Source organism: Suricata suricatta, chromosome 15 (genome assembly GCF_006229205.1).
Source record: "Suricata suricatta isolate VVHF042 chromosome 15, meerkat_22Aug2017_6uvM2_HiC, whole genome shotgun sequence".
NCBI lineage: Eukaryota > Metazoa > Chordata > Mammalia > Carnivora > Herpestidae > Suricata > Suricata suricatta.
In genome coordinates, this window is record NC_043714.1 from 564,183 (window position 1) to 579,183 (window position 15,001).

At 45.0% G+C, this 15,001-nt stretch overlaps 1 protein-coding gene, 1 long non-coding RNA gene and 1 pseudogene across 3 annotated transcripts in view; 2 read left to right on the top strand and 1 right to left on the bottom strand.

The window, feature by feature from the left end:
* The window catches only part of PRKDC (protein kinase, DNA-activated, catalytic subunit), a 183,083-nt gene that overhangs the window by 110,983 nt on the left and 57,099 nt on the right, over window positions 1-15,001 (bottom strand). The window contains exons 31-36 of the mRNA XM_029923172.1: window positions 11,602-11,856; window positions 8,402-8,625; window positions 7,484-7,692; window positions 6,996-7,128; window positions 6,405-6,560; window positions 5,383-5,586 (exon numbers count right to left, since the gene is read on the bottom strand). Coding sequence (XP_029779032.1) covers window positions 5,383-5,586; window positions 6,405-6,560; window positions 6,996-7,128; window positions 7,484-7,692; window positions 8,402-8,625; window positions 11,602-11,856 — 1,181 coding nt within the window. The remainder of the gene's footprint in view (window positions 1-5,382; window positions 5,587-6,404; window positions 6,561-6,995; window positions 7,129-7,483; window positions 7,693-8,401; window positions 8,626-11,601; window positions 11,857-15,001) is intronic.
* On the top strand, window positions 5,203-5,338 carry LOC115279558 (annotated as a pseudogene).
* The window catches only part of LOC115278693, a 15,166-nt gene continuing 11,706 nt past the window's right edge, over window positions 11,542-15,001 (top strand). For both annotated transcript variants that reach the window (XR_003903040.1, XR_003903041.1), the window contains exon 1: window positions 11,542-11,844. This is a non-coding gene — a long non-coding RNA (uncharacterized LOC115278693). The remainder of the gene's footprint in view (window positions 11,845-15,001) is intronic.

Sequence of the window (15,001 nt, forward strand, 5' to 3'; positions counted from 1 at the left end):
TCTGACTCTTTTTTTTTTTTTAATTTTTTTTTTTAATGTCTTATTTTTTATGTTTGATACAGAGAGAGACAGAGCATGAGAGGGGGAGGGGCAGAGAGAGGAGGAGACACAGAACCGGAAGCAGGCTCCAGGCTCTGAGCTAGCTGTCAGCACAGAGCCCGACGCGGGGCTCGAACCCACGAACGTGAGATCTGACCTGAGCCGAAGCCGGAGGCTTAACCGACTGAGCCACCCAGGCGCCCCAAGCATCTGACTCTTGACTTCAACTCAAGTCATGACGTCTTGGTTTGTGACCGAGCACTGTGTTGGGCCCTGCACTGACAATGCAGAGCCTGCTTACACCTGTACACATGCACATGTGTTCTCTCTCTCTCAAAAATGAATATATAAGCATTTACTAAAACAATAAAATACCTAGGAATAAATTTAACCAAGGAGGTTAAAAGCCTGTACAATGAAAGCTAGAAGACCTGATGAAAAAACTGAAGATGCAAATAAGTGGAAGGGTATTCCATGCTCATGAAATAATCGTGATAAAATGCTGGGTCTACCCAAAGCAGTCTAAAGATTCAGTACTGTCCCTATCAAACTTCCAAGGGCACTTTTCACAAAAATAAAACACACAATCCTTAAATTTGTATGGAACCAGAAAAGACCCTGAATAACCAAAGAATCTTGAGAAAGAACAATGCTGGAGGCATGAGGCTTCCTGATTCCACACTATACTATAATGTCAAAGTAACCAAAATAGTACAGTATTGGCATAAAAACAGACACACAGATCAATGGAACAGAACAGAGAGCCCAGAAATAAACACGTGCAAGGAGCCACACGATGAAGAAGGACAAAGGAGCTTAGAACATACAATGGAAAAAGAATAGTCTCTTCAATAAATGGTGCTGGAAAAACTAAACAGCAACATGTAAAAAATGAAAGTTGACACCTATTTTACAGCACACATAAAAATCAGGACAAAATGTATTAGAGACTTGAACTTAAGATATGAAGCCCTAAAAGTCCTAAAGAAAATTGAGGGCATAAGCTACTTGACTTTGGTCTTAGCAGTGATTTTTTTTTGGATTTGACATCAAAAGCAAAGGCAACAATAGCACAATAAACAAATGGAACTATATTCAAACTATAAAGCTTCTGTACAGCAAAAGAAATCATCAACAAAATGAAAAGGCAAGCTATAAAATGGGAGAAAATATCCGCAAATCATGTATCTAATAAGGGGTTAAGATCCAAAATATATGAAGAACTCATACAACTCAACAGCAAAAAATCAAACAATCTGATTTAAAAATGGCAGAGGAACTGAATAGACATTTCTCCAAAGAAGACAGTCAAAAGGTACATGAAAAGTGTCAACATCAGGAAAATGCAAATCCAAACCATAATGAGATACCATGTCATACCCGTAAGAAGAGCTGGCATCAAAAAGACAAAGTGTCGGCAAGGGTAGGAAGAAAAGGGACCCTTGTGCACTGTTTGTTGGTGGGAATGCAAACCGGTGCGGCCGCAGTGCTATCCAGGGAGACAGTTCCTCCAAAAATTAAAACCAGAAGTACGATGTGATCCTGCAATTCTGCTTCTGGGTATGTGTCTGAAGAAAAGGAAATCACTGTCTAGAGAATATATCTGCACCATGTTCCCTGGAGCGTCATGTACAGTGGACACAGACATGGACACGATCTAAGAGCCCATCAACAGACGAATGAATAAGGAAGATGTGGTATAGACGTATCCAGTGAAATTATTCAGCCATTAAAAAGAAGAAAATTCTGCCAATTGTTACAACATGGACTGGACCCTGATGACACTACGCAAAATGAAATAGGTCCTACAGAGAAAGATGAAAACCGTATGATATCACTTATATGTGGAACCTACAACAGAACTCAGATCCAGAGAACAGACTGGTGCTTGCCTAAGGCACAGGATGGGGAGGTGAGCAAATGAGTGAAAGTGATCAAAGGTAAACTCAACAGTTCCAATATGCTCTGGAGACGTGAGGACGGCACGGTGACTCAAGTTAACAACGCTGTGTCACATGTCAGAAACGTGCTGAGTGCTTAGAAGTTCTCATTGCACCAACACAAGGTGATGAACATTAACTTATCTCAGTAATCGTTCTGGGTGACTATCAAATTTGATTATATCAAATCAGCATGTTGTACACCTAAAATTTATAAAATGTTATATATCAATCATATCTCAAAAATTTGGGGGAAAAAAGGATATTCATTTATGTGAATGGTTATAAAATAAACAAATAAAATCAGTCTTTTTCTGATATACCACATTCTTGTAAAGAAAATATAAAGGGAAAATATTTAACATTCACAACTTGGGGCGCCTGGGTAGCTCAGTCGGTTAAGTGTCCGACTCCGGCTCAGGTCATGATCTCACGGTTCATGGGTTTGAGCCCCACATCGGGCTCTGTACTGACAGCTCAGAGCCTGGAGCCTGCTTTGGATTCTGTGTCTCCCTCTCTCTCTCTCTACCCCTCCCCTGTTTGCTCTCTGTCTCTGTCTCAAAAATAAATAAACATTAAAAAAAATTCACAACTAAATAGCATCCTATACCTACAAATGTTCTTAAGAAACGTGCAGTAACCAGACAAATAAAATTATTCTACGTAACAAAAAAGATAGGAGAATATGAATAAAGGTTTGAATAAATGGAGAGATGTTCCTTAGAAAAAGTAGCCCTACTTTTTTTAAAAAGGTCAACTTGGTGTAAATTTAGTCCATACACAGTGTATGATCCCTCAAAAACCCTACGTGTGGGAAAGGTGGTGAAGAAACTGCCAAGATTCTAAGTTTCACTTTTAAGAATAAATATGCAAGTGTAGCTGGGAGAGTTCTGAAAATGAGAAACACCGAGAAGGAAGACTGCCTTAGCAGATGATGAAATGCGGTTTAAAGGTGCTTAAATTAAAACATCACGGTTCTGGCTGAGCAACAAATGGTTACGTCACAAATAAAAATGTCCAACCTCAGACCCGAATAGGCGTGGGGGTGTGGGACTCAAGAAAGGCAGAGTCCTGAGGGAGCAAGGAGAGTACGCAGTAGGGAACAAATGTTTGTCTAATATGTAATCATTTGGGGGAAAATGTCATTTCTCCAGTGCTCTTAGCATTATTTTACATTTGTTAAAAAAGAAAGAATCTGTAAAAGAAACAGAAGAAAATGTGGACAGATTTTAAAGATAATACTGGGGTGGAGAAGGCCTTTCTAAGTATCTCAGAAAGGCAGGAACACCAGAAACAAAGATTAACGAATTTAACTATAATAAATTAAATACTTCTGTATAGAATAAATACTCTAAGTAAGAATGAAAGATTAATGGCCAGTAGGAAAAAGTACTTTTGTGAAAAGGTCTACCGTCCTTAACACACAAAAATCTCTTAGAGGGTTGTGGGAGGGGGGAGGGGCTAAATGGGTAAGGACGTTAAGGATCTACTCCTGAAATCATTGTTGCACTATAGCTAACTAACTTAGATGTAAAATGAAAAAATAAATTATTAAAAAAATTATATACAAAAACCTCTTAAAAACTAATAAGAAAGTTCATCTCAACAGAAACATGAGCAAAATACAAAAACACAGCACACACCAGAAACATTCTGGTTGTTCAAAAATACTAGTGGGAGGGGCGCCTGGGGGCTCGGTCAGTGAAGCATCCAGCTTTGGCTCAGATCCCACTGTGGTTCGTAAGTTCAAGCCCCACACTGGGCTCTCGGCTGCCAGCAAGGAGCCTGCTCCAGGTCTTCGTCTCCCTCTCCTCCGCCCCTCCCCCGCTCGTCCTGCTCTCTTTCGAAAATAAATAAACATTTAAAAAAATACCAGAGGGAGAAGTTCAGAAGACTTGGAGAACTGACATTAAATTTGAGAGATTAAAATACAAAACAGAGCTTTCACTTGCAGGATAATAAAACGTTTTTCGTATGGTGCAAAGTACTTCAAACTCCACTTCATTACTCAAATGTCGGTGTTACGTATAGAAAATGCCTCTGCTCTTAACTACAGGTCTTTCGCTGACAAACAGCAAGAGGACATCCTACACTCAGCTCTGCCGAGGGCGTCCCGGCACAGAGCTCCGGAGGCCCGAGTGTCCCCAGGCGGGGAGAACGGTCCCCCGAGGCCAGGGCCAGGGAAGCAGCCGCCGCGCAGCCCTCTCGCTCACACCCTGCTCCTGGCGCTCCGGGGAGCCCAGCCTCTGCGGCCCGCGCCCGCCGCCTGTCCCCCCGGGGCCACGTCACGCGGCAGCTGTCCTGGATCCCCAAGTCTGGCACGACCTGCCCGTTTGCTAGAAACAGCTTCCAAAACGTTGTCTCTCTTTTCTCCTTTAACCTGTGGCCTTTAAGACTGTGTTTAAGAAAAAACAAACAACCCCACAGGCCCACCTCCGCCGCTTCAGAGGGAGCTGAGGAGGAAGCAGAAAGAAACGTGTGCGGCTTCTATCCCGCACCCTCACCGGGAGTCTCACAGCTGCCGAGACCACAACGCTCTCCTTCCGGGGGGCACGGGTCTACTAAAAGTTCATTTCTAACTTCAAAAACCATTAGTACCTAACACAATCTGCCACAAAATACTCCCCACAAGAGACAAGCACTGTTTAGAATAAAAGCTTAACTCGATGGAAACGCTGCACTCATGGCCGGTCCCCCCAGTTCCCGGGCTCTGACTGACTGTAGACTGGGTTACATTTCAAAGTTTAACAAGTTTCGTCAACTGAAGTCAATATATGCTAAACACTGAGCTGCGAGGTTCAATGTGCGGGGACCCAGCGGGCTACAGTAGGATCGCACAGGGAAAGACGGCTCTCCGTGCCGACCTGTGACAGGGCCACGACTACAGACAGGACCCTGATCGCACAGGCCCCACTGGCGGCTGGCGCAGAAACAAAGGCGGGTCAGGCCTCACGACGCGATGTCTTCACAAACCTCAACGTCCTACGCTGTGCCTTGTAATATTAGGCCTAGAAATTCTGGGGGAATGAGAGATTAGAAAAATAATCCATGTTTTACTGTGTATTTAACACTATTAACTGTTCATAATAGCTGTGTTTTCTTTCCTTTGATTTTGTTTTCAAAGACTGGCAAAAGCTTTAAACCTTCCAAGAAGACATCCTGTTTTGTTTCAATGACATTTTTCAAGAATACGGCCATCTTTTTATAAGCATTAAATAAGAAAATAGTTCACTGAACTAAAAATTTCACAAAGAACTCACAAGTGCAGCTAGTGAGCTACAGGAGAGCAAGTCTTTCGCTAACACCACAAGGGTCTCTGGACCAATGAGTGGAGTTTGATAGTAATTCTTGCTACAAGAAAAAAATAAAAATACTAAAAATAAAAAAATAAAAATTTCATTACCATTTTGGGATTATCAACAGACGATTTCATGAGCTCCAATACTGCAAGATCTGGATTTTTCAACAATTCGGTGTTGATGGTCTCTGAGAACAAGCTATAAAAATACTCTCCGTGACAGCAGCTGAGCGGGTCTCCCCGGGATGCTCCTGCGCGGGGCACACTCCACACTGCCGTCTCCAGGAGAAGGCTCACAAGGCGCTCACACTGCGAAGAGGCAAGGGAAGGTGCGATGATAAGACGACTCTCCTTACCTGTTACAGACAGACTCCTGGGAAGTTGGTCACGGGGAGTGTGGAAACTCATACAGTACGGTCTAAAGAGAACCTGGGATTTGAAGGCCTGGGGTCAAGTTTGAACTGCGCACACTTCAATGAGCCTGTACTTTCCAGGTTTCATTTGGGGAAAGAAATCTTCCCTGACTTCTGTTTCGCCCAAATTTCCAGAAAACCTTGTGTTGCTTTGAGGAAAGAAGACAGTAAGAGTATTTTTAGACAATTTAAGTATGTAATTTGTTGACGTTACATGACCAAAGGGACAAAGAAGAGCTTTCTGCTGCAGGCGGAGGGAGGACAGACAGAGGAGTGAACACAGAGGACGGTTAGCAGATCTCAGCGACAGCAGACACTGAGGCCCCTACGGTTTGAGGAGCCACGGGGGCGTCTTTCTGCGCTGCCTCTGGAATTACCCTCCAGGGATATCCCAAACCAGCTGTCCAAAGATCGCTAAGGACGGGAAGAGGAAGGAACTGTGCTAACAATTCAGCTTTATAGTCACAAATGTTCTCTGCCTTCTAAAGTCTTTCTGGAAACAAAGTGGGATAGACAAAACCCCAGGTTAAGAAGATTCTTATCCTATTTCTTTTATTTAAAAAAACCTTTTAGAAAGGAAGAGCATATAAATCGATTAAAGTACTGTGTAGCTAAGAACTTACTAAATTCCAACTAAATCCCTGCTTTTAGAAACACGTTACGCATGACTATGTATTTCCGTGTGAGGACAGCTCGGCGTGCAGCTGCTCCTACCGGCACTCCAGAAGCAAAGGCCAACTCCAGAAGGCCGCTGGCTAAGCGCCTACAACCGGGGTCCAGGGAAGGAAGGCGCTGTTGGTCATCTCCAGGTGCGACGCTTTCATAAACCAGGTGAAGAAGTTTTGTGCCAACAGGACACTGATCTGCAGACTAAGAGAGAGTCAACGATGAGACATCCAGCAGTAAGCTGTTTTACAGAAACACACAGTTTCATACCTCTCATTAATTAACAAAATCCATGGTCATTAACACTGACAACTACGTTCTACTCGTCAGGGAAATTCTCACTCAACTTTGCTTTCCATGTCACATTTCTTCGTTTACAGTGCCTAGCCACAAGGCACGGCAGCAGTCCCTACGGCTGGTCAGCAGGCTGCGGGAGATAGGAATGTCCTCTATTTTCATTTTATACTTCTAAGTGTGTATATCTGTATTCTGAGTCAACACGTCTGGGACGAGGGATTCTGTAACGCCCAATTCCACATACCCACACAGACAGGACGTGTAACACATACACATAGGTGAGTGAGTGGACGACTGTTAGTAACGCTGAGAGAGAGGTGGAAACGCAGTGGCCCTGGCTACCTGAGACGCTAAGACGACATGCAGGAGGCCGGCGCGGTGAAGCTGCTCACAGGCCGACAGGACAGAGGCCAGCCTGGCCCGATCCACGGAAGCGTCCGGGCCGCAGAGGTCAACGGCACAGAGCTCCTCGATGCTGCCATGGGGCAAAACCAAAGAAGCCAGATGAGAACCGGTCACCACACTAGCAGGATACACTGGAAACTGTGTGTTCTGAGTGTGTTAAGTGACCACCCAGCACTCAAATTCACTCCATGAGCTGGGACAGCGAACCCAGGCTCACACCGAACAAGGGAACCACCGGCTAACCACGCCTGGGACTCGCCTACACACGGCAGAGGAGGTGTCTGTTAAACAGACGATTTTCGAACAACTAAGGAGACCCTCTGTGCCGAATGCCCTGCAGATGAGACCCTTTACTTCAGGAAATGGGATATGGCAGCCGCGACCGAAAACCCACGCAACGGTCCGCGGCACGCTCTGATGCCCACCTCTGCGCGGTGATTTCTTCCTGGAGGTACGTCTCCAGGAGCGCTCTGAAGGGGGACTTCTTCAGTGCCCTCATCAGGCTCACACAAACATCAGGAAGGTGGCTCATCACCAGGACATCACCGGTATTGAAACCTATGCTTGAGGGCTCACAGACGGTTTTCACCAAGAGTTTCATAAGGTTTGTGTTATTACATAAATCCTCAAGGAGCTGCAAAAGATGATTTGGATAAAGACACATCCCTTAGTCAGCACTTAGATTTTCACTGGTGTAAGGTCCATGAAGCTGGGAACTTTTGCTGGCTAGCCCAGGGGTTGGCAAACTTTCTCTGTAAAGGGTCAGACAATAAATATTTTAGGATTTGTGGGTCCTATGGTCTCCACCCCAACTATTAACTACCTGCCATTACACCGCGAAAGCAGCCACGGCCACACACAGACCAGTGGACTTGGATGTGTCCCAGCAAAACCTGCCTTACCAGAGCAGGCAGCAGGTGGGGTCTGGCCTGTGGGCCCCAGTTCTGTGGCTCCTGGCTCAGGGCCAGCCTGCACCTGCAGGCAGCCTGGCCTACAGCAGGCACTCAGGTTGTATTAACTGGATGGACTGACTGGACTTGGCCTATATAATCAGCTTCACAGATACATTTACAAATATTTGTTAATGTACATTTCCTAAGGCAATGTTTGATGGATCAGAGCATAAAATGCAATATCCAATAAAACAGAACAACTATTTTGTTTCTATTCACACACTAAGAATCTCAAGCACACACAAAGCTTTACTACTTTTGAGAACACAGGACTCCTACAGAAACGGAAAGTTCTAAGAAAGCCAAAACCACTTTCAATGGGTACTGGAAAGTGTTCTTTGAGTGCCAAGTACCGACCTCAGACTAAGAGAGCAGCAGGAGTGGCCCTACCTTCCAGCCTTCGGGGGAGACGCTGAGCAGCGTGGTGGTGAACTCCAGAATCCGGACCACAATCGTGCATTTGCTGTAATTGTATCTTTCTTCCTCCTGGGGGCTGGGTCTGCGGCCTATGGCCCCAGCGCCAAAGCACTTCTCCGCTGCTGTGATATCGTACATAGCAATGCTCTCTAAAAAGAAAGTCACTGCTTTCCAAAGCGAAGACTGTGTTTCAGTACCTAGAAGAAAATTACACTCAACTTAACATATGCTTCTTGTAACTCCACTAAGATTAATGTAAAATTCCTTGAGTATAGGCATGATATACTCTTAGTCAAAGTTCCAACTTAAAAAGCTTTAAAAAAATCATGCCAGTTTCTATCAAATGTTTAAAGAGCTCATATGCTTTGATCCAGCATCAGAATTTTATCCTAATGAGATAAAGTCAGAGTTGTAAAGACCTGCTTGTAAGGATGTTCATTACAGCAGCTCTGAATAGTGAGACAACAGAAACCTAAACATCCCTCAGAGGGGCAACAGAGAGACGAATTATGGCCGTGGTCTTGTTACGGAAGCAGCTGCATCAGCTCCCGAAGGGCCTTTCTCCGAAGAGTCCCGGCCCGAAGCCCCGAAGCCGCCAGCCCCGCCCTCCCGTCTCCGCGGCTTCACGAGCGGCCGTCTGCTCGCAGGAGGGAGGCCAGGCACCTTCCTCCCTCTGCGGTCCCACGCGACTCTTTACACCGCGCGGCAGGACCTCCCCAACAGAGGGGCGGTTTTGCGCAGTGGTGCAACGCTGAAAGAGAGAGTAAAGGTAAGGACTGAGGAAGAGACCCTTCTCTAAGTCCGAAGGGTTCCAATTCTGTTTTCAGAAAATTGTAGTTCATCAAATTGCCAACTTGACAGATCATTAAAAGTAATTCTGATGACAGATCACTGTATATTCAAAAGAACTGACAGAAAATACATTAAGAATTTCATTCTCAAACACCAAATATTCTTAAATCCAGGAGACAATGGGCTGTATGACACATTACAGGTATGTTAAATGCAGGAAAAAAATTAACATTTTAGCATTATTCAAATATAGCACTTATTTAGGTGAACAAGTTTTTTTTTTTTTAGTAAAGCCTATACAAAACAAAAATAATTCTACCCATATAATTTTACTTTTTATATGTAATAATTATTTATCAAAATATATATAGTTATGTTGTTGTCGTGGTAATATACATAATGTGCCCTAATAACAAAGGCCATGATAACCCCACACAGAATAAACTTATAACATTAGACTGTTTTGCTGCAGAGATGTAGAGGAGTAAGGAAAACATCAGCATAATAACCTAATCCTCAGGATAAAGAATAGAAAGGGTATGGAATGGTGATACTAATTCAGGCATTTTGCAAAATTTCCAGTAAAGAAATTATTTTAAAGCTGTTTAATAAAAATAAAGATGTTAAATAAAAAACCGCTGTAGTATTTAGCCTCCACCGAATACGTTTTTTTTAACTAATGTTAACAGTTTTATGTTAAATGCTCACATTTATGACACATGACAGAAATTAACTTTTTCCATTACTTAAAGCAAAGAGGATTTTTTTTGGGTCAAATCTGAAAGAAAGTATATTGTTTTTAATGTCTGCCACTCCTCGCAAGGTAAATAAAACAGTCTGAAGACTGCTTAATTGTGAGACATTTGCATAATTTAGTATCACATGGTCATTTAAATTAGCTCAAGGTATATATATGACATAAAAAAAATCCAATACTTTAAGTTTCTGTTTAAAAGTTTCATTTTAAAAATCAAATTATAGCAAAGCATGCATATTATGTTAAGTATCCCATCAAAAAATAAAAAGCTTTTAAATATATACATAATATGCATAGAAAACTTGAAAGAAGGAAACACGACCCTGTCTTAGTGTCTGTCACCAGGGAATGCAACTGGGGGAAAGGTTTCGCATGTTTCCTAAGCTTTTTCTTGTTTTTCACATTTTCAGAAGGATGCATGAGATCTCTTAACACGACAAATTTCAGGTCCTATTTGCCACCGGACAGCTAGCTTGCTGCGTTGAGAGCTCCAGACCCTCGGAGCCGCCCCTCCGGGAACCCCGTGCCGGAGTCCCGCAGACCCCGCACGGCAGAGGCGGGTCTTCCCAAGATGGTGCGGAATCTGTTCCCCGCAGCACAGGGCGCGTGCGCACATGACACACTCCCCGCGTGTCTGGGCCCCCCCCCGTCTCAGACTGCACGGAAGACATCAAGACAACCTGGTTCTTTTTCTGAAATCCGCAACACGGCCCCCGCCTCCGGCAGAGGTAGAGAGACACTGGTTCCTCCAGCCGACCGGCCCCTCCCCCAGAACGGACGCTGTCTACACCGAAAATCACGTAAAGGACAGAGCGCGTCCTGCGCGGCAAGCTGGGTGATCGGCCCACGAGAGAGGATTTAGGATTTTGTACTCCGACTGAAACAGCATGCCGAGAGCGCCTCAAAGCCCATGCGCAGCGTCGGCTGCCGTCGGCCCCGGATGCTCCGTCAGAGAGGCACCTCCCGGGACCGTGTCCTCCCTCCCAGGCCACATTCAGGTCACTTGAAGCCTGCAGCCTGCCATCTCCTTCTTCCCGGCGCGGGCCACGGGGCACAGGAGCCCCCACCTGCACTCTGTCCTCTGCACACAACGCTGTTACCATCACGCGACAGGAAAGTACAAAGGAATGGACAGTGTACGAGAAACGAGGACATGCTCCTCAGAAACACAAGATCACAGAGCCTCATGTTAGGAAGAACTCTTCAATTCCACAAACATCTTTTTGTTTTAACATTTTATTTTTAAGTAATCTCTACATCCAAAAGGGGCTCGAACCTACAGCCTCAAGACCGAGTCACGTGCTCTATCCAATGAGCCAGCCAGGTGCCCAGGAGGAAGCCTGGTACTGTGTTAAAGCAAAGAAAACCTCAAAAGGTTACTTGATAAACGGACCCTGAAGAACCTGGGCACAGAAGGGCAGATGCCAGGCAGGCTCCCACAGCCTCAGTCCTGTCCCCCAGACTCCTGCCCGCACATGAGCTCAGGGAATACGGCTGGGACTAAATAAACGCCACCATGGCTGCCATGGTAACGGTGACTCTGAGTGGCGCCCGTCTAGTCAAAGACCCCAGCGCTGCTCTGCCCAGGGCGGCTCCGGGCGGCTGGGGCGCGGGCCGTACGTACCCAGGACCTCGGGGGCCTCGACGGCTCTCTCCCCGGCGAAGGTGTTGTAGCACTCCAGCGCCGCCAGCAGCATGTCGGCCCACTGCAGCGCGGCGCGCAGGCTGAACGGGCCGGGCAGGTGCAGGAGCGTGGGCTGAGCGCGGATGCCCGACGGCCGGGCGCAGCTCCCTCCGCCCCCCTCAAACGTGTGCATGAGGAAGGAGATGTCTTTGTTCTGGAGGACCTCTTTCAGCCACAAAGCAGGTGACTTGTTGCCTTAAAAAAGAAACAAGATTAAAACACACTTTTAAATAGCTTTCACATTATTAAAATAAATAAATAATAATAATAAACAGTAATAAAGCTAGAACTAAGTCTGATATGTTTACAAAAGGAATCAGAGCCAAACAAGAATGGCAATATGATTTCAAATATAGTTTCCATAAAAGTCCATATAAAGTACCTACTAGAGCAGTAAAATTTCAGAATGTAAGACGTAATTTTTTTTAACCACAGTAATCATAACTTCTTTCACTGGAATTACTGCCAAGAAGGTCTTTCCACCAAAGCCATTCTCTTCAGTTACTTGGAACATTATAAAAATGGCTGGATACACTTGCACAGCGGTAAATATCACATCCTTTCCCTCGCCTCTTTCCTTGAACATTATTACCCCTTTCTTTCAGGAGTAATTTAGAGAATCAACACGAAGAGAGCACTGCGACCCCCGGTCCGTGCCCTACTTCCTGGCTGCGCAGACCTGTCTGTCTGGGGTCTCAGTGTTCTGCTCTAGCACTATCTACCTTTGAGGTTCCTACAAAGACCGAGGGATTGAAGTAGTTAATATCTGAAGAAGTGCTTACAATATCACACAGTAAGGGCAGTTTTTATTAAGCAAGAGTCAAATTATGTTTTAAAAGACATTTTTCTTTTAGTTACATGTTCTAAACTGAAAATGAAAAAAATAATTAAATTTTATGAAAAACATTAAATTTTATTTTGCATGTTCTGAAATCAGTGACTCAAAAGGTCAAATCATCCTGATTCTGAAGAAGTTAAAGGAAGAATGCAAAACAATAATGTATTTCTGATGTAGTAAGAAATAGTTTTCCTATTGTGTTAAAAAAATAACTATCACAGCTATATAAGCAAAGATTCAATATCCTGTTTTCAAAGTTTTAAAGAGAAATATTAAATCTTCTATTATCTTCATTAAAAATGGACAAAGAAAATAAAACTAACAATGAGTAAAGATAATATTTAATTCTCTCTACACGCCAGCTGAGAGTCACAGAAGAGAAGGGACACTGAAACACAGGCACAGAGAGAGAACGGGGAATGTGGAGAAGCAGCAGGCCTGGAAAGCACATTCCAATGGCCAGGAATCTCCGCACCCTCCTTTTCTCTCTCCTCCCGAAACGACAGCTCCTGTGACCCCGGCTTCTCATCACCATGAACATCAGAAGTCAGAGGCCCCGACACCTGTCACAGGGACATGTCTGCAGCTGTCATTACGTCCCACTGGTCTGGGTGCTGCCTAGACAGTGTACTCTCACAGGGGACTGAAGGGTGGCTCAGGTGACTCCTGATTCTGGCTCAGGTCGTGCATGATCTGACAGTCAGGGGAGTGAGAGCTGCGTCGGGCCCCGTACTGAGCATGAGGCCTGCTTGGGATTCTCTCTGCCTCTGCCTCTCCCCTGCCAGCTCACTCTCTCACTCAGTCAATAAAGAGACACTTAACATCGTCCCTTAAAAATCACCGGAGGCAGCCAAGATACGGAAGCAGCCCAAGTGTCCACTGACTGATGAGTGGATAAGGAAGACGTGGTATAAACATTATTCAGCTAAAAAAAGAAAGAAATCTTGCCATTTACAATAACTGGCTGAAGCCAGACAGTATTAGGCCAAGTGAAGTTAGTCAGAAAGACAAATATGGTGTGGGTTCATTCATGTGCGGAATTTAAGAAACAAAACAAACACGAGGTGAGGGGACAAAGAGAAGCAAACCAGGAAACAGACTTGTCACTACAGAGAACAAACTGATGGTCAGAGACAGGAGTGGGGTGGGAGGCGCAGGTAAGCAGGGGTGGGCGAGGAGGGCGCTTGTCGTGGCGAGCACCAGCTAACACGTGGAGGTGACGAACCACTGTGTCATGCCCCTGAAACCAACGCGACACGTGCATTAACTGACTGGAATTAAAGCAGAACCTTCACTGAAACCAAAAACGCCACGAGGGGTTGAATCGAGCAGAGAGAGAGGCGGAGGCACAACTGGAGGCACCGAGGAGAGAAGCCCAGGAACGCTCAGCCCTTTTACGTAAAGTGTATGCTGGCGGCAGCAGGTTCACCTGCTGCTTAGCCTTCTCTGTTAACAGAGGCAGTTCTGGGAGGCAGAGCGCCAGTCACCTCGTTAGACATACGTGAGGCCCCACTGCAGGCAATTAGTAACGAGAAATATAGGGGATTCATGAGGCCGGCCTCACTGGACACCGTGTGGCGACAGGAGGCCGGAGACCCAACCCGGGGGAGGGCAGCTCGGCCAGCTAGTAGCTCCACCAACACATGATCTGGGCCAAGTTTCCTTTAAAAATAAGGAGGACATGCCCCACCCTTCCACCTCGTCCCATCCTCACGGACTTTTCAGGACTGTTGTGAGAACAACGTAAGAAAAGTAACTTTGTAGGGGCGCCTGAGTGGCTCAGTTCATTAAGCAACCAACTCTTGGTTTCAGCTCAGGTCAGGATCTTGTGCTTTGTGAGTTCAAGCCCCACAGTGGGAGCTGCAGTGACACCACAGAGCCTGTTTGGGATTCTCTCTCTCTCCCTCTCTCCCTGCTCTTCCCCTGCTCACTCTCTCTCTCTCTCTCTCTCAATATAAATAAACTTTAAAAAAACAAAGAAACTAACTTTGTTAATTAAAAGCAATAAGCAAATATAAAATACAAATTGTTTTTAAAAACAATTCTCTACATTAAAAATTATCCAAATGCACATTACCACAATATACGTAAAATTACAATAGACAAATATATACTACATATTTGTGTACCAAATAGTATATGTAGTACAATTGTAATACATGCTGTATAACTCTAGCATATAGCATCACAATATGTCCATAGTATAATACATGTACACTCTTCCATGTTCCAGAACTACACCAAGTAATTTTTGCGTCTTTCTCTACGAGGAAAAAACCCTGAGGTACTTACTCCACCCCATTTTTAAAAAGAAACAGGCTCTTCCTCATCATTTGTAGTGCACGGTCACTTTTCTTATGAGCACATCCTAGTTCTGGACTCATGCACAGTGCACTCCACAGAGGCCAAGGCCCGGGTCTGTCCCAGTTCTGGGAGCACCCCACAGGGGGCAGGGCCCGGGTCTGTCCCGGTTCTGGGAGCACCCCACAGAGGGGAGGGCCC